General features: G+C 38.2%; 1 protein-coding gene across 1 annotated transcript in view; it reads left to right on the top strand.

Annotated features, from left to right (window-relative positions):
• Positions 1–329: 329 nt before the first annotated feature.
• Positions 330–27,245, top strand: part of rerg (RAS-like, estrogen-regulated, growth inhibitor) — a 65,376-nt gene continuing 38,460 nt past the window's right edge. The window contains exons 1-2 of the mRNA XM_036577109.1: positions 330–435; positions 13,040–13,215. Coding sequence (XP_036433002.1) covers positions 13,155–13,215 — 61 coding nt within the window. The 5' untranslated portion in view covers positions 330–435; positions 13,040–13,154. The remainder of the gene's footprint in view (positions 436–13,039; positions 13,216–27,245) is intronic.

The raw sequence follows: 27,245 nt of genomic DNA, 5'->3' as shown, positions 1-27,245 counted from the left end.
TCCCCACTCCATCGCTTTCTCCTCAGTAATAAGGTTATGTGCCATGTTAAACAATCGATGTGCTCGATTCAGTCCAATAGAGGGCGCTAGAGACTTCCACACTAATTGCTGCATGTGGGGCTGCAGGCTTTTAGTCGAGAATCGGGTGGGTTTATTTTTTCTCCACCCATATTCCGGCAAAGCTGGACTCTCTGTGTCAGGATTGGCCAGCACCGTCCTGCGTCCTCCGCTACGAACGGCTATCAGTTCACCCTCATAAGCAGCTATTCGCTGCTAGCCAATCCTGACCCAGCAGAGGCGGGGCTTACCATGCCTGCCTCTCCAGAGCGGATCACTCTACAGCAGCGCACCGGCACATCTGGAGGATTCCCAACCTGCTGCACCTTCAGCAGACGAGCTGACGAATTCCACCACCCGGGGGCAGATATTCTGAAGGTAAGATTTATTAAATCACAAGACATCGCTCTGATAAGGTTACTTAAATGTGAAAAGTCACCTTTGTTAAGTGCCGACTCGGGTAATGTCACAGACTGAGGTAAAGCTTCATCTTTCTGCGTGTCAGTGCAGCGGGGTTTTCCAGTTGTTCCCATTCGCTGTAACGTATGCTGTGTTGCTATTTTTTGTGTTTTTATGCTGCTGACGCACGGCTGCCCACGTCACTGCCCTCTCATAATGACAACAACAACAAACCTGTGTGTCAGTGTCAAGGCTTTCGGCCACAAGTACAACACTTACATTCCTGAAAACTCAACACGACAGTTCCTCGGCGACCTTGGGGGGATTTACGGGGTGTTCATTCAGTTTTTTGGTCTCGAAGTGACCTCCAGTAGCTGCGAAGGAGATACACATGCAGGAATAAATCACGAAGTGATGGCAGTTCCAAGGCGGGCTGTATAAATCAGGCTGGATTAACGGCCAGCTAGCATGTTCAGCTGAGAAAGTAGAGTTGTACTGGTTACAGAAATCAGAGTTTGGCGCTCTGGACCTTTAAAAAGATGGGTTTTGAAGGGTTTTTTAGTAAAGGCAATGGTTCTGTTTAGAACTGCTTGCTATTAGCACTCATGCTCAAATGGTTCTTTGCATGGTGAAATGATTCTTCATATTGATGGAGAATGTGTTCTGTGGGGATTTATACAGAACCTTTTTGAAAATGGTTCTATATAGCACCAAGTTTTACATCGTAACAACAGCAGAACTGTTTTGGGTTTGATTTTATTTGATTAGTAAACCTTCAGAGAGAGTGAGAAGGACCTAATGGTGACTTACAGCATCAGTGCCAGATATTTTTGGGTTGTAACTTGGGCACCTCAGTATTCCTGGCCTGTAATGGAGTGGTCTCCAGGCTCCACCCTGGGTTTGGTCTGTAATTGAGACCAAACACTGCTGGCTTTGCTATGCTTGGACCCTGCCTTTCTAAATATGTCTTAATTCTCATAATCATTTCATCTTAATCACATAGACAAAGCGTATAGTGATTAATCTACAGAGGTATAGTTTATACAGAGGAAATGTTTGTATGTTCGTTTGTGGACATTTTCTATGGTTCAGATTCTTTTTGAATGAATTACTTGGAATTTGTTCTTGGGTAAGAACAGAATCTACACACACTCAAGAGCACAAAGGTGAGAGCAGTTCTGCGGTTCAAGAACGTGTCCGTGACCTTTCTCAAGAAAAAATTTAAGAAAACTTAGGAAGATATTGGTGAGTGAGGCCCAATGTTCTTAAAGCCTTTGGTGGCTGTGTCCATAGAGGGTTTATCAGCATTCACTACTCCCACTGAGATGAATGTACTCGTATAGGGTTAAAGGTACAGTGTGTAAGTTGCATGCTCATGTTGTTCTTTTGGCTAACATAGTTCATATCATGGCATATAGAGTACACTCCCCTCTACGTCAGTCTCTGGAATTTACATGCATCAGGGTCATGCTCAGCCTTTTGTATTAGGCATGTCACAAACATAAAACATGCTTATCAATAATTATGATTAACAGTTTAACTCTTATTTTTGTTGATTGTGTATTTATTAAAGTGCAAGCTGAAAGTGGTCAAATAGGCTGATTACGTGACTTGTTCCTTGCTTTAGATACTTAGTCGATCCCAACCGATGACAGACACAGCTTGAGCTCAAATAAACAAACAGTACTGACTGCTGCCCTGCAAAGGTGTTGTTTTTGTAAGACGCAGAATGTGTCAATAAATGCATTTTGTTCTTTCTTTTATTTGCATGTATTTTCGTCAACCTAGTGGATGAAAAGGCACCAGATTCACATTCTGCTTGTAGCTTCATAAACCTATGATTAAGAAAGTTAACAACTGTGTGAAATAATTGCTGTCAACTTAGTAGAACTGTGAATAGGTCAAATAATTGCGATCAGGCGATTATGTAAGAACTTTGACAGGCCGATTTTGTATGTGGTCTTACACTGTAGTATTGTTGTACACCTACCAACCTACCATTAAAGCCTAAAGTTCTGGAAATACGTTCTTGTTTGGATTGTTTCCACAAATGTGATATTACTGATGTTTCTCATAGAGTATAGTCTCTCAGAAGATTTCATATTTGATTTACCTGTACAGACTATACCTTGGAGTTATTGGCACAATAATGTTTATAATAATAATTTATTATATTACTAGAGTTATGTTTAGCTCTAAAATGTTTCTACCAGGTCTTCTATCACATCTTCTTATTGTACCTTTAAGTTTTATTGAATGGTACTTGGCAGAGGTTTATTTAAGGGTGTTATTGTGGAGAAAGCGAGTGACAGGGCTAGGTCTGAGTGTATAAGTGTGTGAGTGCCATAAGCCTCGCTGCAGGATCCCCTCAACTTCTCCAGATGTGTTTCATTTGTCGGCGCGTGTCCCTCCGAGACCACTTAACGGGCACTTAGCTTCATCCATCAGCGCTTTTATTGAAGCAATTCATCTCTCTCGCCTGTTCTGCGACATGTCGGAAGGTACGCAGACACATCCACACTTTCCATGGGGAGGGACTTCCATAGAGCTGCGAGTAGTTACTGCAATGTGTTTACACAGCCACAGCGCCGTGAGAAGAACTTGTGTGTGTGTTTGTGCAGGTGTTGGTGCTGGTTACTAGGGCTGACTTTAGCTGCTTGAAACTTACATGAACATAAATTTGACTTTGCAAGATAAAGCCCCTGTAACTCATTTGAAACTTGTTTGAAACTCAGTTGCAACAGTTCTTAACTTTAGGAAACCACCTATCAAAACACTGGCACCATGTGGTCACGTCAAATGATATTTTTTGAAATATAAATTCCTTTGTAGTACATACATACATACATACATACATCATCTAAACCGCTTATCCTTCTGGGTCTTGGCCTTCCGCCCAATGACAGCTGGGATAGGCTCCAGCACCCCACCGCGATCCTTTGTAGTAGTGCTGCCTAACTGATGATAGCCACTTAGTTTAACAAGCTGGTTTGCTAGCTAGCTAATGTTAACATGACACCTGTATGAACAGCTGCTGGTGCCAGTTTGTTCTGCTTTGTTAGCCTGCTATATCGAAATGTACATAGCTAAGTAATTAAAAGGCCTTTCAGACTTTTAAAACATACCATTTACCCCCCAGTCAGTATAATCTATATGTGGAAACTAAGAAAAAACAGCAAAAAAAAATGTCACAAAACACAGTACATTTACATATTTCCACCTATTCAGCCTACAGCAGTCTAGCCCCCCCCGTTCACCCTGAAGTTAAGAGTGTTTTGGCCCAAACTGCTGTTTGAATGAGGTGCACAAGATACAAGACAGGCAATCAGAACAGAGATCATTTGCATATATCACTGCCTCTTCTTACTTTTGCTTTGGCCATAGAACCCTTGGCTGAGGCAACACAAGCATATCAACTCAGTCCACAACTGCAGCTCCAGTAGTTCTTTAAAAAAACAACACTTTATGCAATGACGTTTTGCTTGTAGCACATCTAATCCACCATTCCAATATTTTCAGATTAATTGACTAGTTTGGAGGCTTCTCAGGCCAGAGAATAAACTGTTCAAAAAGTGAAATAATGCCCATAGGATCTCACAGTATTCATAAGCTGTAAAAATGTCAATTTAAATGGCTCTGGCACCACATCCTTAGACTTTACAGTCACCAAACAATTTTCATTATAATTTAAAGCAAATCCCCTACTCCCAAGCACTGAATTTTGGCTGCCGTTGTTGGATGAATCAATGCTGTAAAAACGGTATTTCTCCCACAATACAAAATCTTTTCCAAAACATCTCAAAACTCCTGACCTAGACAACTTGACTCAATTGTTTGTCAAAAATTTTTTTTATGGGATTAGAAATCTCACCAAATCAACAAGGAACACCTGCGTAAATCCAAAAGAGAAAGGGGCTTACTTTTCTCAACCTTTCCTACAGGGCTTCAGACATCCATTTGCCATCCATATCTCTACGTGGCAGGACTGTACACTGACTTCTTCCACTTAGCGCCATATGGCAAGGGGAAACTGTCACCCTTATATACTACTTGTGAATACTCTTGTACTGTTGTCTGCAGTAAAATTAGATACATTTAGAGCGGATTTTTAATCCTTTTACCTGTTCACATTTGATCATTGGAGGGCTTATGGTATCCAAAACATAGAAAATCTTTACTTGGAGGGGTTTCCATTTCCTTTAATGAACATAGAGGTACAGTTGTATTAAAAAGTTTAGGCGACCCTGGTCAAATGACGTGTTTTGTTGATGTGTGGTGTTTCCTGCCTTCCACCCAATGACAGCTGGGACAGGCTCCAGCAACCCACCCCCCCATTACCCAGAAGGATAAGTGGCTTAGATAATGTGTGTGTGAAATAAATAAAACATGAAATGCGACCTGTGCAAATGTTATGGCACCTTTTATATTGTATGTTTCATTTTTTTCCAATGTGTGAAATTCAGCAAATGGATAGAAATTGTGCGCTGACATTTGCAGAAAAATGTCATATTTAAGTTTGTATAAGATGTGTTCACTTATTTTCACTTAGAAAATGAACTAATTTGACTGAGAATGTTAAACTTATGCATATGACTGTATGTCTATTTCCCAGGAATAACTTCAGTATCTACAAAACAGACACTGTCCAAAAAATTTCATACCCAATTATGGCTAACTATTTTAAGGTGACCTTGAATTAGATATATAAAGTATCCTATTCCTATGATTCATTACAAGCTTTTCACTCTCCTTCTCACAAGGTTAGGAATACCCATCACCAACTGCAGGAGGGCTTTATGCCTGCATTGTTGCGAAATGCTCTTGTTCAGAAAGAAAACGATTCCTACAACTAAGCTTTGGCTGAGTGAGTTGAAGTGAACACTCCACACTTAGAGAAGATTAGATTTATTTTGAAAAACAGTACCACCCAATTTGCTAAGATTTGGCAGCCTCTCTTGACTTCCTTGTTGTAGCATCCAGAACAGATCCCAGTCTTCTACCTCTGAGGTGGTGACAGAGATGGGAGGGTGGGTATAATAAGGAGGTCTTTAATTCTGCTTTATTCTCTGCTTACAGATAATGACCTGTGCTGGACATCCCAACTCCTCAAAAAAGATGCTCAAAATCTTGCTGCTACTATCTAGTGAAATAATGAAACATGCTGACTGTGATTTTTTTTTTAAAACTGCAAATTATGTCTTGTACAACTTGCAACCTGCAAATAGTTATGACAGTGTTTCACCATGCAAAGTCAACCTGTGTTTTAGAACATGCTGTGAGTTGTTGAGTGTGTACTTTGATCACACTAAAGGCTGACTTTTGGCAGCAAAGTGCTCCAAGAGTTCCAGCACTGATCATATAGCTCCAGTAGCTTCTCTTCTCCATAGCTTAGAGGGGTTAGTACTACACAGTACTTATTTATGAGCAAACCAGATGACTCACTTCACCACTGTTGATGCTCCAAGCCAGGCAGTATGCTGTTATTGCAATGTGAAATACATACAGTCACATGTTTTACAGAATGTACCCTCTGTCAAAAGTTTGATGACACATAGCTTTTCAAAATGTTTTCAATAAATGAGCATTATTTCTTTGTTGGTTTGCATATGATATCCCCTTACACTACAGGCTTATTGAGCAGTATAATAAAGGGGAATGCCACTGAGTTTTCAAAAGTTCTGCATAATTAAATAGTTCAGATATAAAGTCAGTCAGAATGGTCATGAAATGCTCCATTCGAAGAGAAACATTCAGAGATAGAACTGTTCACAGCAGTGGTGAAAAAAGCCAGACATCCTGAGATGTCCTGAGGTCCTGAGTAAGATGCCTCACTAAATTGTAACAAATAAGTTGCCTAAAGCCTGAGATATTGTTTTACAATAGTTTCGAGATAAGGGTTTTAAAAATCCATTCATGGCTGAGAGCTATATTTAGGAGACACGCAGGCAAATTAGTATCCAAAGGAATTTGAATTGTCAACATTATATACAAAACTATAAAAAAGAAGACATGTGTAGATTCACTGACATTATAGAAAGTACTTTTGTACTTTCTTTGTTGCGACCTCTGGTTCCTATCTCCATCACTGTAAAGAAATCTGAGACAGTAAGTATCTCTATAATATACTGTTCCACAATAAAATACTCTCAATGACACTGTTTACATCTCAACAGTTGAATTATGCCTTTAATCATAAAAAAAACCTGAAGTAGAGCAACTGACAGAAATACTGCCTTGGGAATGTGCTACACTCTTTCTGTCTCCTTGTTGTAGTGTCAGCACTAATCAGTGCTCAAACTTGTTTAAACCACCTTTGGGTCAAAAGTGTTTTTGCTTTTAATAATAGTTTGGAAAAGAACATGGACACACCATTATTCAGACAAAACTCTTCATATCAGGGAAGACACTTTTTGATGAACATAAGCTGTGTGTAGTAAAAAGCTGCTTAATGCTAACAAAAACTTCATGGGGATTATTTCTTTCTTAACCCCCTTAAACTGCAAGAGCTCTTATGTGGGCCACACTTCAATTTCTCTTTCTTTTAATTACATCATACGTATTAGTTTCAGCTCCAGCTCCCCCCGCAACCCAGAAGGATAAGAGGCTTAGAAGATGTGTGTGTGTGTGTGTGTGTATGTGTGTGTGTGTGTATTAGTTTCATTGTAGTAACTGAATAATATGTAGCAGTTACTGAATAGCAAGTCTTCAAATTAATAGCCAAATAATATGCATGCAGTTGAAGGGGTTAACTTAAAAAAATAACAATGAAAGTGAAACGTTTTTTTAACAGGATTACAAAATAGGTCAAGTGTTCCTAGACTTTTGATGGACAGCTTTGCAAAAACATCATCTTTCATCAGTCAATAGTGCTGCATTACGTCATGTTTACCCTATTCTCATAACTGCAGGAACAGAACTTTGCCCCATAAAGTGCTAACAGTTGAGTCTTGCATGTATTGCTAAAACCATTGCTTTCCTTTTTTGGCATAAAGTATAATAAAACATTCACTGCTGGTTTCAAAGGCAGAGTTTATGTACATTGATGAATTAAGTAATATAAACTTGTCATGATGACCTCAGAATGTATGTATCATGATGTCATTTTTAGGCCATATTGAGCCCCCCTTACACCTTAAGCCCTCCAGAGTCATGGGTTGCCAGTAATGGAGCAAACTCCTACCATATAAGGAACTGGTAAAGAACACAAGACCCCATGGAGATGAGAGGCACTGCACTGAAACTACAAAATGCTTAGACCAAGTACACACAGTCCTAAGTACCTTAGTGTTGCAGTGTTGCTACAGGCCTACTGTCTTAAAGCAGTTCAGTAATTACACAATTAGTTGCATAGCTAGTTACACAATGAATTTACATTTGAGTCTACATGTCTATTTTCCCAATAGTTTCAATGTCAAAAGATGATAAAAACATAGCCAAATGTAAACAATGTTTTTTTCTTCCTGAAAAATACACAACAATAACTTCATCAAATTTGAATCATAATAATCTCCTCTTCTACATATAAATGCAAATGTGGTTTAGAATAGAGTTTTGAGTTTAGAATCAGCACTTCTAACTGCTTGTTGTGTGGAGATATGAGTGAGACAATGCTTCTAAAATTAAATATCACCAGTACTAACTGCAGCTGATGAGGGTTAATACTGTTTTTGAAAGAGAAGTTCAGAGAGACGAAGCCCTAAAGAGACTGAGTTCAAGAGCTAAGCTGAGGTCGAGTGCAAGTCACTCGAAGCCTTAAGGCAGATAACAAAGTGCTTGTCACATACTCAGCTCTTGTCTTCCAAGAAGCATCAAATATACCATTCAGTGCATTTACACTGTCAGAAAGAAGGGCACTGCACAGGTACAGTTTTGTCTGCCAAGGAGCAAACTATGTATTCCCTCCAATTATGTGCCTTAAATGAGTTTTAACATCCTGCATTTTCTTATAAGTGCACTTGATGATTGTTTGTTGTATGTACGAAAAAAAGGCTCAGTTTATTTTGTGTGGTCATTTTCTAACCTCTTTTTATCACTTAGAATTAAACAAGCTGTTTTAACTGTTCCTTTATAACTGATTTGTGTAAATGACATCTGCTCTTATTGGCTGCCCTCTATTGTGCCTCATTCAAAGCAGTCTGGCCTGAAAAACACTGTATAATGTAAGCGTGAATAGATGTGTCTAAAGTGCTGTAGGCTAAACGGACAGATCTGTGTAAATGCAGTGCTATTCGTGCCATCACAAAAACAATGAATTGAAAACAGGTTGTTTTTGCAGCATATTTTTCAAATATGGATTGTACAGACTGGGGAGTGAATGGAACATCTTGAAACTTTAACATTGTTTATATATACAATATCAAACTTTTCAAAAAAGCAAATGAAAATGCATTTTCTGTGTTGTGGGCCCTTGATAAGGTACACAGCATTGACTTTCCCAAATTGAAAAAATAAAATAAATCATTTTAAAAAGAATTGCAACAGAATATGGTACAGTATTGTTCACTAATTAAAGGTTCCGAAAGTGTACCCTTGAGGACACCACCTCAATGGTGGCATTTGTGCCCAAAAAATAACAGTTTATACCTTTTTTTGAGAGTGCAGTGGGTAATAACTAGTTATGTACTTGGTTTCATATACTGATGTAACGCCTTGTTGGGTTTATACATTTCTGAGCATTTTCAACCCATAAAACTTTTACCTCTACTTACGTGTATTTATGAGAAAAGGAATCTACTTTCTCCTCTGTTACATTACCATACATAAAAACACATCTTTTGACATTGTCAGTGATTAATATGGCATTCACTTGAATTGTGTAGATTTGTAGAGTTTTTAATTTTGGGAGGGGGTGGTCTTGTTGCCAGCAAGGAGAATTCTAAGAAAGGATCCCTCTTATCCAGAAGCAGATCATGGTAATTTATTTAGCCAGTCCAAGCATGATGCAGTTTATGGAGCACGTACAAAGAGAACACAAATCATATTTCTTTTTTTCTACACATTACTCTTATTACTCATTTACTTTTTGGTCTTGGTTTGGTAAACAATGCGCCTCTGAAGTCGTGTGTCATTCTGTAGTCAGCGCCATGGCCATATTAGGAGTTTCGGGTCTAGGTTGGTTTCCTCTACGACAGAAATAAGTGGCATACTGGAAAAATTGCTGCTGCCGTGTGGTAAACTGAAATGTCCCGAATCGATACATATGAAGTCATTTAGCAGTCAAAATGTGAATAATGCTACAAACATGCTACAAGGAAGCTAACGTTCCTGAGCTAACGCTAATGACACTGCGTGAAAGCAAGTCTGCTATTAAACTTCAACACTACTATGAACTAACACCAGCTACTTAAACTCCACCTAAAAGCCTCGAAACTACCACATTTGATAGAGCTTGCTGGTTTGTGTGGGGTATTTTGGTGAGTTTGCCAATCAATTCAATTCTATATGATGTCAGTTCAGTGTGCAGCAGTGTTAGCAGTGGTAGCAGTATTCATATTTTGGCTTATAGTATCTGTACTGCAGAACATAATGACTTTAGGAACATTTTTGTTTGCTACATAGCGCAACAGTAGTAGTTTTCCAAAATGCCATTCATTTCTGTCAGAGAACCAGCAAAGGCCTGTAGGGTTTTTAAGAAATAAGGCAACATATCTAGAAAAAGTATTTAACTAGTTTTGCATCGATACCTGTAAATTACAATATTAGTATCAGCAATAGAAAAAAACCCTGAACCAATTTCTGATGCGTACATGTGATACTGAGTGACTCTTGAATACGCACCGGTAGATGGACTTTAACTAAAGTAACCTGAAAAATGCTCATTGCAAAATGGCATGATTTCAAGAGGAGGCACAAATTTAATTAAGCATTTAAAGATAAAGCATGCCAAAGAGAACAGTGACTTTTCTTAGTTCTGAACCATTCAAATGTGAAGATATCCAACTTTAAATATTAATCTCTCATTGATTTAAGACACACATTTGTGACACACATTTGTTTTTTACCTAGATAAAATATTTAAAAATTGGAATAGTATATATATATCAGGATTTATAGGCACCTTTTGAGTAGTTAGGTTAGATTGAGTTAGTATCAGTATCAGGTATTGGTATCAGACCTCCAGGGCCCCTTATAGGCAGATTCAGGTTTCTGAAATTCACTGCTCACGGGTTTGCATGTCTGATTATAGTCATTAGTCCGGATTCCTTTTTTTGGAGGGTTTAATTTTGTTAACTTGTGTTGTAAACAGCTCCTGGGCTGCTTTGCAGTTGATCTCTCACTTTTGAGCTTTAAAGTTTAAGCAGTAGAGTCATCATTTCATTAAAGTAACAGAATTGTTTTAATCTGCTTAACCCATGCTGCATATAAGTTTGTCTGGCACCTCAAATAATAACATTATACCAGCTGTACAACTTCCGTTTTCCTCCCCTATACAGCTTTAGATCAATGCACAGCTTTTGTTGGTGACAACAAGTGATTTGGTGCAGTGTTAACAGGACCGCATGAGGAACTGACTGCTGACAGTGAACTAAATTGAATTCAATATAAAGTTCTGTGTAGCATCAGGTGCTGTTCGTTTTGCTTCTGAATGAATAATTTAATGGGCATCCCTACATACACATATGAACACACGCACACATCCACACACTCTGCCTACGCTACGGCCGAGTATGAGTCACAATGTTAATGTTGTTATCACTGATAGAAACAGCGAATGATCTGTTTCCGAGATAATCCATTTGGCAGTCGTGCATGAAAAGAACACTCATTACCATAAGCCAACTCAATGTGTCCAGTTTGGCATTCAAACCGAGTTTACTTACAGCAGCAACGGTTTGATTATTCAGGCTTTTGTCATCCAAAGACTGTTATTACATAATCAGTAAAAAGTCTTGATTCACTGTCATATACAGTGTAGATGTGAGATGGTACGATACCACTTTTTCTTTTCCAATATCGATATTGATACTGAAACCCTAAGTACGGGTTGCCATTATTTTTGCTTTAAAAACTAAAATTAAAATGAGCTGTTTTCAATTGATGCACTGCACTTAAATGTTTATGGCAGGCACAAAAAAGTGGCCATTTCTGTAATTTTATCTGCTCTTCTCCTTTAATAACATGATTTCTCAAAGCTGCTTTTGCATTTATTTGATATTTAAAGCATGTGATCTAACAAAGCTGATAATTCTTAGATTTTTATTTAGTTTGTGTCACAAACTACCACTTTGAACAAGGAAACACATGAATATCAATATGCTTCACACATCAGTTGTGTTTTATTAATGATCTAATCAAATAAAACAATGATAAGCGCTTACCACTCTGAATAAGCTTGCATGCTCAGTCCATGAAAAAATCATGATTCATCCAACAATAAACAAAGCCTTATGGATTTTTTATGCAATAATAGCACACAGTTATACACACAGAAGTGTTTCACTGAGGCCAACGTGGATGTGCTTACACTACAAAACTCCTTTGGTGGCAGATATAAACTAGTTAAAGACACCATTGTCAACTTCTCAAAACAGATCATTAGCGAGACTCTCGTTTCGACAGGGTTAAGATGAGCATCTAAACGTTGGCTATCCCCTAGGAAGAAATACACAGCAAACAACACAATGTGAGTGAGTGATATTTCAGGATAGATTTGTTACAGGACTGAATCACATTCATTCTTTTTTCTCTGTCATATCCAATCCAGCATTTTCTGTTGATTTTGGCCTGATAAAGCTGGTATCAAATCAGTGCCATCTCAAAATTTAATCGAAATAGTACAAACTAGAGACTAGACATCTATTTTTTACATTCTGTTGCAGTATTTGTTGCAATGTTTGTAGCTTTTTGGAAACAACACAAAGTTTTATAAATTATGAATAATACATTATAATTATCTACATGATATAACCAAAAGTATTTGGACACTCTTCCTAATGATTGAGATCAAAACATTGGCAATAGAATGGGTTGTACTGAAGAGCTCAGTGACTTTAAACGCAGCACTGTCATAGAATGCCACATTTGCAACGTGTCAGTTTGTGAAATTTCTGCCCTGCTAGATCTGCCCCAGTCAACTGTAAGTGCTATTATTGTGAAATGGAAGCAGTAGATCACGCAGACTCACAGAGTGGGGCTGCAGAGTGCTAAACTCCATATTAAATCCAAAGATTTTGGAATGGGATGTCCAACAAGGACATATAGGTGTGTCAGTCCACATATGTTTGGCCATACAATGTATTTACAGTGCATTTTGCCAAGTTATCTGCCTTGAGTTTTGACCATCACTTTTGAAATATGAAGCACTGTGGATGTTCATTCTTTACTTTAGTCTTAAAGCTTTATTGCTTGTAAAATGATCTACAGCTCCATTCATCATTCTGGACTCACTAAACTAAAAGTTTTTAATTTCTTCTTTCAACTGTTACTAATGGAACTGTAGAGTACTAGCAGCAAATTCTAATAATCTCATACATGTACTGCAACAAAGCTTGTTTTATATTATTGAAAACAGTGATTTAAAATTTTTGAATGGTAGTGTATAACACAAAGAAGTGATGTGCGCATTGTGTGTCTGCGCTTTCAGGAGATCCTGCCCACATATGCGGAGGCAGCAATGAACCGATGAAGTGGCAGCGACATCACTCTGATACCTGTCCACTCTGTGATCAACTCATTGTGCTGAATTAGCTTCCGTCGTCATGGCGAAGAGCCCCGAGGTGAAACTGGCTGTTTTCGGGAGAGCTGGAGTGGGGAAATCAGGTAAGAGTGTGTGCTGAAATATGCACTAAGTGATGATGAAAATGATTGAATAGTCTCTCATCACATTCCTCTTGAACCTCTGTCAAGATTTTCGTAATTATCTGTATGACTGCCAACCCCTACATGAACTCCTGTGCTGTTTCTGGAACGTTTAATGCTGCCTTACACTCATACTGAACTTCTTACTCACCATGTTCTCATATCTAACATCCTGTATATCATCACTGTCCAAAAAAAGTATGTCCATTTCTTTTTGATTTTTATTTTTCTGCATCATTTTAGCAGAGCAGCTGCCCTTTACATTGTGTGAAAAATTCATGATGATCGAAAATTAAATCTACTTACACTAATTTACATTAAACGTAAAGAATATTTTTCTTCCTTCTCTGTGAAGCTAACATTTTAGACATTCAATTCGTATTACATAATTATTTAAATGTAATTACATTTGATATTCATTCAATGTCAACAAGCTTCTGTTTATCAAGCCAAATGCTAGCTAGTCACAGTAGCATGCAGCTGCGTGCACACTGTGAAGCAATCCTTTCTGTAAAAACTCTTGCAGTACTCTGGCAAAAGACAGAAGTAGCCTTCATGCTTAACTGTTTTAGAGCTGTAATTTGGGGCAACAATTTCAAATTCAGCCGCTCAGTGCAGTCCAAAATTTCCTTGCTCCAGATTACTATTGGCATGCTCTCAGCTTCTTTTATCTCCAAGAATACAAGAACGCATGAAAGCTATCAAGCTGTTCAGTGCCCCAGGAAATGTATTCACAATGCATTGTGTGTAAAGTCCAATACCGTGCCGAGTTTAGCGTGAGCTCTGGTACAAACTGCTGTTTGAAAGACGTAAAAACCTTCATCTCATGGAAATATAGTTATTTAGCTGCTCTAAAAAGACACAGTTTTCTTCTGCTCTCCTGCACCAAAGAGTGTAACAAACTGATCAGTGTTGCCAGATTGAATGAATGAATCTGATGGAAAGTTATTGTTGTTTCACAGTTTTGCAGAAAGGGAAATAAGAATATTCTAATCTTCCATAAAGATTTTAAAAAGCTTGTAATGGTTGAAAGCTAATTAGATTTGGTATTATTGCATAAAATACATTTATTTCCTTTTTTATTTTCATTATTTTTAATGTTTTAATGAAACAAAATAATGAAAATAAAAAAGGAAATAAATGTATTTTATGCAATAATACCAAATCTAATTAGCTTTCAACCATTACAAGCTTTTTAAAATCTTTGTAGAAGATTAGAATATTCTTATTTCCCTTTCTGCAAAACTGTGAAACAACAATAACTTTCCATCAGATTCATTCATTCAAACACATTATAAAATATCCTCTTTTGCTTTTAGATACAAATATCGTATTAATTGAAAGTTTAGGAGGTCCTGGGCTTAAAATCTAGGGCTGACTATATGTAGCGGCTTATGCTGTTAGACAAGGCACTTAACCCCCCATTGCCCCAGGCGGTGATGCCAGACCAGGCATAGTTAGCAGGCAGCAAAATGACAGATTTCCCCTGTAGGATCAATAAAGAATAAATTACAACTTGTATCCTTACTGCATCTGGTGTGGCCCAGAGGAGGATCAGTCCCCCTTTTGAGTTGTGGACTTCAGTTGCATCGGTTTTGCAGGTCCCTACCTAAGTTTGTGTATAAAGTCTTTACTAAGCCTTTAGTTACACTAGCTAGTTTCAAGCTATACTTGTACTAAATCTGGTTGCACCGCAAGACCTTAATGTCATATCTTAACTACTAACAACTAACTAAAGCATACAATTCTACATGATGATAACATGCTCAGAACCAACTTATAAACCTGCTGCCAAGGAAATGAAATGGCAACTTTTTCAATGGAAGAAATATTCAGCATAGAAGAGGATGATGTGTACAAGTTGTACTGTAGGAAACCGAATACTTGTAGCCTTTAATAACAACCTGATATACAGCTTTTTATGATGATGGAAATGATGGTTTCTGGAACAGCACCATCAGTTGAGATGTTTAGAGTCTCACTGAACTGGAGTTGTGGGTGTTAGCTGTATGTTCAGAGCTACTCTTACACCTGCTTTGTGGAGGTGTAATTATTAAGTAACTCCTATGCTCAACATTAAAACTAGTGTGTGTGGTGCTACTCGTTTTGATTTAGCAATGCTTAAACCTGAACTTAGTAAACTTACATTCTAAATAGCCTACGTGTAAACGTACATACTGCTGGTGCAAGTGACTCTGTTTATTCCTCCAGTTTTTCGGGAGCTTTTCTTGCTGCAGTCTCCCTCAGCTTGTTTATTAGGGGTCTGCACCCAGATTTCTGTGAAACCACAAATGGGGAAATGTCTGCTATAAAAAGTGCTATAAGGAAAACAACCGTTCAAATATTTCATAGAGATAACCTTTGCACCTGCCCCTAATCAGGACACCATGACCTGAGTGACATGTAGCTTTCAAGCTCGAGGTTCAGACATTAATATTCATATAGGCATCTGCAATTTGACCTGAAAATAAATTGCGTAGCAATTTCAGACCAAGATAATTTCAAAGTGACGCCTCAATCCCAGCTTAGCTTTATGACTCACTAACACACACACACACACACACACACATACATCTACAAAATGAGCTATGTCTAGCTTATATTTCCCTTGAAATGTGGTAGAGTTTAAGAGGCTGCTAGATATTGAATGTGAGTTGTTTATATTTATTTGTAGTCATTGCACTGTATCCCCCATGTTTGAGTGCATGATTCCGGTAATGGAGAGTGCCAGCACTCATTTTGAATTTTTGAGTTTGCTATTCATTGCGAGTTCATTTTGACTGGCATCGTTCTATTCACCGCCAGTTTGTTAGGTGCATTAGACCCTTTTCCTGCCTGGCAAAAAAGGAATATATTAAATGAGTCTGATTACAACAACATCAGTGCCCAGCACTAATAAAAGAGAGAGTGATCCATCAGTATGCTTTATGCTTTAATGAAAACAAAAGAGAGAGAGAGAGAGAGAAAGAGAGAGACAGAGAGAAATGGTAGCACTAAAATCCAAAATGAACCTGTGAGCAGACACAGTACAAAGGCTCCAAAAGAAGTGGTGTGTAAGCCATTATATTACAAGCCTTTTCATTTGTACTGTAGAATCACCTGAACCATCAACCTTCCAGCTCTGCATAGTTGCTAAACGCTACCGACATACATATCTCTAAAGTATATACAAACCTCCTCTTCAGTGCTGTGTTTAACATGCCCCCCCCCCCGACTACATAACACAGGTAGCCACTGTAATAGTGCCTTTAAAACTGCAATTTACAAATCAAAAACATTACTTGGATGCTACAAACTTGAAATGTCTATACTTAAGCTGCATCTGCCATCAATATGAACATAAACTACCGCTAGATTGGCACTAACACAATAGCAAGCTAATACAGAATTTAGCATCATCATAACATAGAGACAAGTACTATTTATATGAAGAATTGCAAGGTTATAAAATGGAACATTCTTATATACTAACATATTCATGGTTTAATCACTAAATCTGGCTGTTGGTATAAACAAAATTATTCGGTGCATGTGAAAAGACTAGATTATTTCTTCCTTTTTTCCAGTATTGTAGCAGTTTTTCAGTCTTTCAGTAAAGGTTGCAGCTTATGTATTAGCTTACTGTACCACAAGGAAACCACGGCATCTAATCTTTTTACAGGAACATAACTGCATAGCTGTCTAACACAAAACACAAAGTTAGTAAGAAGGAATGAGAAAGGGCAACAGACATAAGGAGGACTACGGCAGAAATATTAGGAAACAGGTGTCAATTCCGACAAATTTTTGTCTGTGAGAATTTTAGCTGGTGGTAAGTTGAGTTTGCTGATATAACTAAAACAACATCGCTTATTAAGTTGACTTACATTGTTGCTTTGCTGAGATTCCACTAATGTTGTGAGAATTCTGAAACTGTATATTGACCGGATTCCTTGACCCTCCAAGGAGTAATCTGAAAACTTCTCTCAAGATAATGCAGTAATGGAATGGCCCTTTATGATAATGTCATGGACTCCCCCAAAGGGAAATGGCAAAGTCATGTCGCATATGGTGGATCTTCATCTATATCTGCTTAAAAAAAATCCAACTGTGTCTTTTACAGCAGCATATGGGCATGTCTTTTTTGAAGGACATAGACAGGAAGTGCTGCAGAATGCTTCCCTGATATCAGTTTGTCCTTTCTGATGTCATATGCCTATAATCAGATACACTCCATGTCCCTTTGTAACATCCATAAGGATGTGTGTGTCTGAGTGTGTGTGTGTGTGTGTGTGTGTGTGTGTGTGTGTGTGTGTGTATGTGTGTGTGTGTGTAGTCCTATTATGTATTATACATACACAGTATTGTGCAAAAGTCAGAGACCACCCTTCATTTCTTTTATTTCCTGTCCATGCCTCTAAAGTTTAGTTTTACAAGTTGGTTGCAGTTTGCTTCTAATCCCACATGCAGTGATGTTTAGGTCTGGGACTTGGGGTGGTCAGTCCCATAGTTCTGAACACCAGCAGCTTCTTTGTTTGATTTGCAGATTTTCTTTTTTCTTTTCTCAGTAACAGCTTCTAGACAGCTACATCCTTTCAGACACATAGCGTAGAGTTGTCTGCTCACAGTGAAAGGATGGACAGAAACACCTGTGCATGTTTTCAGATCTGTTTTGGTGGTCTGCCAGGTCTTCTATGGCTGTTAGGAGTTTCTCTGTATCTTAAAAAAATGTTTGAACTCCAGTTTTGAAAACTTCTGTTTTTTCACTTATTTTCTTTGATTTTTCCCTTACTTATGCAAGCAGATTATCTTAGATATATAATCTTCTCAGAAGTATCTCCTGAAAATTAAAAACTTGCAGTACTGCATGTAAGTACCTATATATGGTAATGTGGACCATATGCATTATATTTGTATATATAAGTATCTACATGCAAAAATACATTTCTAAGTCTACTGTAAGCCTAAACCTAATACTGACTTCAATAACCAAAAAAGAAATGGTTTCGCCCTTTCAGTTTGAAAAATGAAACATGGAGCTTTCTGGTATCTATGGTGAATGTCTATACTCAGATATGCTCTTCCCACAGAGATGGTTCCAAAATGAGGAACATCTTCAGTCAGTGAGTCAAGTTGAACAAATATGAAACATGAAACCACAAATTGGCAGAGGCTTTGCTATGAGCATCATATATACAAAATGTGTGTTTGTATTGCAGAATGAGAATGAGGGATCCTCATTCTAGTTGCTTTTAACTACAAACTAGATGGTTTTAATACAAACAGTGGGAAGTTTCCCATTATAACTGTATAGTGTTGTTTTGCTTTGTGAGTTCACTTTCTCTCAGTGAAAAATCAGCATAGTTTGAGTGGTGAAATGCTGTATAGTAATGACATCCTGTATATAAACTGCATCTGAATGATTCTTTTATTCCAAATAAACCAGAGTACAGCCTGAAATTTAAAGGAATACAATGTTTTTTAACCTTCATATGATAAATGACCACAGACAGTAGTTTCAGCACTTAGTAAAAGATCAGAAAACCAGTTGACTCAAAATACACTTACATTAGAAGCCAATGGGCAGATGCTTTGAGTCACCAATTGTTCTCTTCTTTTACCAAGCACAGGAACTGTGTCAAAAAACTGCCTGCTGTAATCAACCATACGATACACATAAGGCAGATAGAGATTAGGTCGAAGAGAGCTAGAATATTCCTTTAACAGTAAACTGGAACAATATTCAACAAGTTTTATATGTTTAGATGCAATTGTTGCCTCTAAATTTCTGGTCTCTGATGGAAAGCGTTTCTCAGTTTCAAGGCTAGTTTCACCTTGTTCTTATTAGACAGAACATTACTGCCTGTGGTTGGAGAGGAGTTCAGGCTTTGTGTGTCTCTTCATGTGTGTGTATGTGTGTGAGGGAGAGATATATGACATCTATTTTAGTGGAGCAGCAGGGCCCAGAGAGAGTATGAATGCTATCTGTACTGAGCACAGTCAGGCTCTGTTGGCGATTGGAGCGCGGGGAAGATCGGTTACGTTTACTAATCAGGAAATTGGTTCCAGGAGAGAGAAGCAGAGACAAGATTTCTGTGTGATTGTGGTTAGAGGATGACATCAGAGCAGCAGGCCGGCCGCCTTCAATGGAGAGGAAGAGAGGATTTTAGGAAAGTAGACCCAACTGCTAGGTTCCTGCTGTCTGATTCTTTTTGAAGAGCTGACTGTATCATCAGATCAACTTACCCTCTCCATTAAAAAATACAATATGGTAAAATGCAAGAATAAATAATTGAATTCATTAGTAATAATTATTGTAATAAACATTTCTTCCACTAAGCATTGTAGTTCCTTAACAGTAGACTATGGTTGCCAGGCAACATTATGGTGAAAAATGGTTAATTATAAATAATAATTATTATTATTATAAATATATTATTATAAAGGGTTCTGCTATTGTTAGGATGTCAAGCTTGTAACAACAGAAGAACCCTTTTTGGTGCTATATAGAACGATTTTCAAAAAGGTTCTATATAGAACCATATACAACACATTCGTCAGTCAATCTGGAGAACCCTTCCACCATGCAAATAAGCATTTAATCATGCAAATGGTTAATTCTTCAAAATTCTTTAAATGTTCTTGGTTCTTTATAGAACTACTGTCTTTACTAAAGAACCCTTGAAGAGCCATCTTTTAAGAGTGTTTCTTAACTCTAATTTCCCTTAGGATACGTAAAGGTAAGAAAAACATTCCCTTAAGATTTATTGGCCAACTTAAGAGGCTCAACACATGGCTGAGTTTGGGAAATGTTTGACAGGAGAATGCACCTGTGCAACTTCTTTACGATAGAGAGATTCCTAAGCACATTTATCCTCCTGGGTGGTGGGTAGAAAACACCCTGGACAAGTCACCAGTCCATCACAGGGCAGATACACAGACATATACATTCACACTTACGGACAATTTAGCATCTCCAGTTGGCCTGACTGCGTGTGTTTGGACTGTGGTAGGAAACCCACGCAGACGTGGGGAGAACATGCAAAAACAGAAAGGACAATGGTCACCTGGCCAGAGAATCAGACCCAGGCCTTTTTTGCCATGAGGCAATAGCACTACTCAATGTGCCACTGTGCCACCTAATTCCTAAGTAATACAAAATATAGTGAAGGCACAGATTTGACTATTGCTTAACATATAAATAGCTGTCCTAGCGAGTTGGAAGACGTCCTTGGCTGCTGCACCGTTAGCTGGTAAATAGCGGTTTTTGATTACCACGACAAACTGCATACTTGTTTTTGTGAATGTAGGGCTACGTGCTGAAGGAAATAATGCTTCAAAATAAGTTAAATGTAAATAAAATATATACATATAAATAAGTAAATATTTATTTCTTGTTGAACTTCTTGACTAAAACTCAACTACTTTATTAGGACAAGGTAGTGACTGACAAGCAAAACAGCCAACAATTGAGTGAAGAGGTAGGTGAATGCAGAGTGACTCAAAACTTTTTTTCCTGGTACTAAAGCAAGGCTTTAATCTGTAAGAACATCCATTATTACTTAAGGGTTGCACACAATTTCTAAAATTAATAATTATAGTGACCTAGTTGCAGATGCCGTAGGTTATGCAATCTTTATGCTACCATGAATAGTTCACACTGCCATATGACGTAAGCAGTGTGCTGAGACATGAAAGTAGTAGACAGGATGGATGGTATGTTCTCAGATTATAAAACAGAAGGAAAAAGACTTGGTATATTATTGAATGTACCCAGGTTAACAGATCTTGCTCCTTGCATTTTGTGATTATCTTACAGGCCTCTGAGCATGGCACATATAACTGTGATGGTTCAAGTTCATTAACTATATTCAATTCAATTCAGGTCAATTCAGTATTACTGTTATAGATCACCAGTGAACAGCAAGCAAAGCAAATCTAGATTTTACAGTCATGTCTGTATCAGAAAGACAGAATTGGCTTTAGTGTTTTTTTTTAGGAGTCAGTCAAACGTTAAAAACATTTTAGTTCTTTAGTTCATGAATTAATTCATGAATCATTATTTCGACTATATTAAAAATGCCCATGAAACATTTCCAGTGGAGTTTTCAGCCTATAGTAGGAGATATAATTCGTGTTCATATCCTCTGTATGACCTAATGGAAGATGATCTTTACTGACGGTTCAAGTAGCTAAGTAGTTACGTTTTTGTTTATGTAGGAGTAACAGGTCATCAAAAGTGATTTTAGGATCGTCCGTTAGCCACCACCATATTTTACTGTTGGTATGATGTTCCTTTACTGAAATGCTGTGTTACTTCTACGCCAGATGTAATGGGACATACACCTTCCAAAAAGTTCACCTTTTGTCTCGTCAGTCCACAGAGTATTCTCCCAAAAGTCTTGGGGATCATCAAGATGTTTTCTGGCAAAACTGAGACAAGCCTTTATGTACTTTTTGCTCAGTAGTGGTTTCGTCTTGTAACTCTGCCATGCAGGCCATTTTTGCCCAGTCTCTTTCTTATGGTGGAGTCATGAACCCTGACCTTAACTGAGGCAAGTGAGGCCTGCAGCTCTTTGGATGTTGTTGTGGGGTCTTTTGTGACCTCTTGGATGAGTCGTCTCTGCGCTCTTGGGGTAATTTTGGCCGGCCGGCCACTCCTGGGAACGTTCACCACTGTTCCATGTTTTTGCCATTTGTGTATAATGGCATTTCAGTAAAGGACATTTAGCAGATTAGTGAGCCTTGGCAGTCTTGCCCCCAAAGGCTAAATGAAGATTTTAATTGGTTCTACGACTGTTTTTGGCTGTCTGTCTGTGTGTGCCTATTTTCTGGCATCCCCCAGTCCTTTGAAAGGTGCTGCATCAAAAGCCAGCTCATCCCTGTAGTTCCATCAGCTATAGTATTTTTTTTCTATCTATTATTTTACAGCTATTAACTACAACTTTGAGTATATTTTACTACACTCTCCATCATGTTCATCAGTGTCTTCTCTCATATGGAGATGTAAGTTTTGCCAAACTAATGATTTCTCATTTCTCTTTAAGCTGTTGTTAAAAACACACATTGAAGATCTTTAAACAGCTGAAAGGTTTGAATGCTGATGAGCACTGACAACACAGCAAGGGGATAGAATGAGTAGCCTTTAGTTTGTGCCATCATTAATACTGTCATGAGAATTTACATGTTTTCTATAGTTTTACCAAACATGGTTATTCTGTAATATGTTGTTCTTGCAAACCCAAAAACAAACATTCACATTTGTGTTGAACTTTTTAAAAAGCAATGTGTCCTCAAACTTTAGACAGGCAGTGTAGATGTGTTGGATTGAAAGTAGCATAGACACTTAACAAAAATGTTTTTGGCAATGTTTCAGAAGGACAAAGAGTGAAAACAAGGCTGTTTCTCCATCCCACTGTGGGTGGTAGTGGAGACATTCATGGAGCAACCTGAGTCCATTCTAGTGTCATCTTATCGGGTCTGTATAGAGGGATTAAATGTTAAAGTTGGTATTAATTCTAGTATCTACTCTCAGAATTACACACATAAACCTATGTGTGCAGGGTGTGGTGGAAATGAGGTTTATTGAGTGTGAACCCACGGCCCCATAAAAGGGCTAGTCTACTTCAGAGACGCAGCAGCATCCCTACCTCTCTCGCCCCTCTCTCCACCTCTCCCCCTCAGCCAAGTCATAACAATAATAAAGCCTCAGGCTCGCTGCCTGCTCCTGGCTGGAAATACCACTGTTTATGGCTCCGTCGGCCTGTGCCACTCGTGAATCACTTTAAATGCGTGTGCTGCACTCTGTAGACATGCGTAAGGAAAATCTAGCATTCCAGTGACAAGGGACGGCACGGACACGTGGTTTCCTCTCTGCAGGTAGACCACTTCACTCCTAACAGACTGAAATGGGTACAGACCACATACGGCCTAGAGGGGCTTCAGATGGGTGGCCTCGACAGCACTATTATTTCATTTGCAAGTTTTATTGCCGCCAAGAGCCTTTTTGTAATGGTATCCAAAGAAAAAACCCTTAAGAGAGAGAGTTTAGAAAGCTGCACACTCACCCATCAGCTTCAGGGAGGGTGACCTTATTCTCTCCAACATTCTCCAGGATTTTGTTTTTAAAGCGCAATAACAGCTTCCATTATTTTAAACTCAGAGTGTTTATAGCTTGGGGCTGAGGGATTAGTACAAGGAAATCTTTCACTTTATTTATTCTACCAGGGTCAGGCTGTCCCATCATCTTGATGGACGTGCGTTCAAGACGAGTGAGGCAAGTGGTAGGAGTGTGGACAACATGGAGTAATGGAGCTACATTCTTAAAGGGCCCATGTCCAAATTTTCCTTAGCATTTTAATTTTTACCTAAGACCTACTTTTGACATCTGTGTGGCTTTATGTTCCAAAAACAGTCAGAATTAGTTTTTACATGACCAACTGCTCTTTATCTCTTAGAATTAAACAGTCTTTTGATAATGTGCCATTAAGACTGATGAATGTAAATGATCTCTGTTCTGATTGGCTATCCTGTATGGAGTTGTAACATCACAAAAGCAGAAAATTCTAAACAGGAAAGTATGGTTTAAGAAAAAAACTTGTGCATCCATTTGACAAAAATGTGGCAGTAATAACAACTAAGGAAATCCCAGATGAAAGATCTACAGCAGATCTGTCAAATGGAGCCACACATTCAGAAGAGAATCACCAAGTGTGCCACATTTACAGCAAATCAAAAAATATTTTCCAATTGAAGAGCTATATGCTTACTTAACTTCCAACAATATGTAGTACATCTCTAAAATGTGTGTAATACAAAGTGATACATACAAACCTTCCTGTGTTGATCAATGTAGGCTTTTATACCAGGCGTACATGGCAATCAGTGCAGGAGCACACTCGAAGTTCAGTTTCACTTTCCACAATTGAATTGAGAGTTTAGTGGGGCATGATTATTGGTTGGTGGGCCTGCATAGGCTAACCATGTGTGTCGTGGCATCATAGCATGGTCCGTAAAAAGAATTGTGGGCTCTGCACTGGTCCACACTGTTAAAAAAGCTGGGACCCCTTGGTGTAAAGAACTACCCACTGAAAGGTTTTTAGGGAACCAAAAGTTGTTTTTCTTCTGCATCTCTCCAAATAAACATTTTGGCCTTTTTATTCTGAAGAGTGTAGAGTGAGCTCCCAAAAATGTCTAAAACTGAAACATCCAGAATGTCTACTGGGACACATAAGAAGGCCAAGACCACCTGAGCTTCTTAAGGAATGGAGCAGTGCTGAGCAGAAGACCTTTTAAAGTATTGCAAACACTTTGCAGCTCCTGCAATAACGCCACATGAATAATGGCATCATAGGTCTTTTACTGATTATGAATGCACTCAGTGGACCAAGGCCAGAGCACGTAACAATCAAAACACTGTGTTCCAAAGCTCACTTCCCTGGCTGTATGACAACCAGAGGACAGTTAGCCAAGACAAAAACACAACTTCAAGACGTCCCATAATGAATGATGCTGAAGACAAGCAAAGAGGCTCTCTGCATTAAAACCATTTCAAAACAAATCCATTATGCTGTTACACTCAGACACCTGCGTGATATCTTTCAGAGGAAATTGAAAGTCTAAAAGTAATGACATGCGTGATTAGATTTGACGATGTGCTCTGTCTCCATCTAAATGCTTCCTGAGATCAGTCCACTGCTCTGCGGCCGACGGAGAGGAAAGAGAACCAGACATGCTAATCCATGGGAAACAGAGGAAGAAGGCAATTAATATGAGTTCTGGAAATCCTCACTTGTGGTGCTTACTCGCAGTCACTCTAAAGCATGTATCAGATTTCTGTTAAGTGTGATTTGATTTTGTGGCATCAGTAGCCGATGGCAACAAAAGTAACATGCTTTGCTCTGTGGGCTGATCTATTTACGTACATTTGTTTTAAGTAACCATTGCAAACAGCAAAAATTCTTTGGAATTTTATCCAGAGCCAGCATTATTCAAACACATTTGCTTATCATTGATGTATCAGCAGGGTTTTACAGAATTAATTCTGTTTTGCTTTGTTCAACAGACATAGACACATCCATGAAATGAACTTCCGGGAGTGACAAAAATTATTTAAATGATGAATAAATAAATACCTAGATAGATAGATACATGAACAAAGAAATAAACAAACGGGTCAACCTAAAATGACTGGCAAAAGGCAGAATCAGAAGTTCTCTTAAGAAATTCTTTAACATTTTTAATACTGGATCTCAGTTATTTAAATGCAGTGCAAGTTGAGCTTACTTAAAAAAAAAAACAGGGTAACACTTTACAATACTGTTTTGTAGTTAATAAGTAACTAATCATGAACTAAGCAGGAACGAATGAGTAGTGCTGCATTAACACTTAAGTAACTACGCTTAACTACCAAGGACTACTAGTTAACCACTCAGTAGGTAATAGTGAACTAATGATTAGGGTAGTTCACTATTAACTAAACAATAACTACTGAGTCTCATAGAGAATTACTTAGTAACTATGTTTTCCTAGAATAACTACGCATAAATTACTGATCAATTCAACATTAATTTCTCAATAGCTGAGTCTGACAAGGTTCCTGCTGAACTACTAACTGATGTAGTGTATTCCAACACTTCTAACAGTAGTGAAATACACTACACAGTGTGCAGTCTCTACAATATAATGGATTATACCCTCCATTTCTGTTCACAGAAACAGGTATCCTCAGAGAAGCCTGGGGACATCACACCACACTGTACTGACTGGTGTCCCTCATGTGTTTTTTTTTATCAGAAATCTTAAAAGACTAATGTACATCTTCATATTTGGCAGTGTGAACCAATTTGCACATCAGCCTACAAATGTGTTCAGCAGACCAGTCTGCTTACCTCTCATCTTTAGAAAAGAAAACACCATTGTTTTCTGCAGGAGCATGTGTGCCAGTGTTTCTTCTGAACAGTAGTTCTCCTTTAATGTCCTCTTAAGGGCAGGCTCAGTTGAAGAGAGGGCTCACAGAAATATCTGAATGTGTATGTGTCCTGCCTTCAAATTCACTTGGTTCTACATATTACCAAGTGATTATGTAATTACTGTCTGTTAGATAATGAATGAGTTCACTATTACCTACTGAGTGGTTAACTAGTAGTCCTTGGTAGTTAAGCGTAGTTACTTAAGTGTTAATGCAGCACTACTCATTTGTTCCTGCTTAGTTCCTGATTAGTTACTTATTAACTACAAAACAGTATTGTAAAGTGTTACCAAAGACAGTGAATGTGGTTGCCTATTTATATGCTGGAGTTGATTAAAGTCTTTTATTTTGGGATTTTTAGTCAACTTTCCCCTCTACCGAATTTGCTATTCATTCATTTGTCAGTCACTAACAATTTCCACCCACTGGCTAGGACTCCCCCGATTGCACGATGCCCTCAGGGTGGGGGTTGGGGGGTTGAGGGCTGAGCACTTTCTCCCCCTAAACACCTAACCATGGAGGTCTGTGGCATCACCAGGATTTTAACTTGGGAGCTCCTGATGATAGGGCAGTTGCACAGTTGCATGAAATTGGTAATGACCCAACTGAGCAGAGGGGAAAATCAAAATGAAGAAATAAATAAATTACTTAATCATGTGGAGGCAACCACATTCACTGTTTATTGACTAAGCTCAACTTAAATTGTATTGTTTACATAACAGAGATACAGTTCTAAAATGTGAGTTAGGAGAACTTTTACTTAAAAGTTTCCATTTCAGGGAACTGCAGTAGAATTTCTTGAGTAGAGTTAAATAAAAAAAAAGCTGTGCAGTCGGGTTCCTGAGCGGACCTGACTTTATTTTTATTTACTTTGCAGCAAAAGGATCTTCATGAAACATGCTTGATGTATTCTGAGCTAGCAAACTGCATGAAATATGAACATTATGAATATATGAATATTAGTGTCAGTTTGGTGTTTTAAGGCAGTTTATGGCTAATCTGTGTCTAAATGAAATGGAAGCTGGATTTCATGAAATTCTAT

Source organism: Colossoma macropomum, unplaced genomic scaffold (genome assembly GCF_904425465.1).
Source record: "Colossoma macropomum unplaced genomic scaffold, Colossoma_macropomum, whole genome shotgun sequence".
In the NCBI taxonomy this organism is placed as follows: domain Eukaryota; kingdom Metazoa; phylum Chordata; class Actinopteri; order Characiformes; family Serrasalmidae; genus Colossoma; species Colossoma macropomum.
This window is presented reverse-complemented; position numbering and strand designations above follow the sequence as displayed.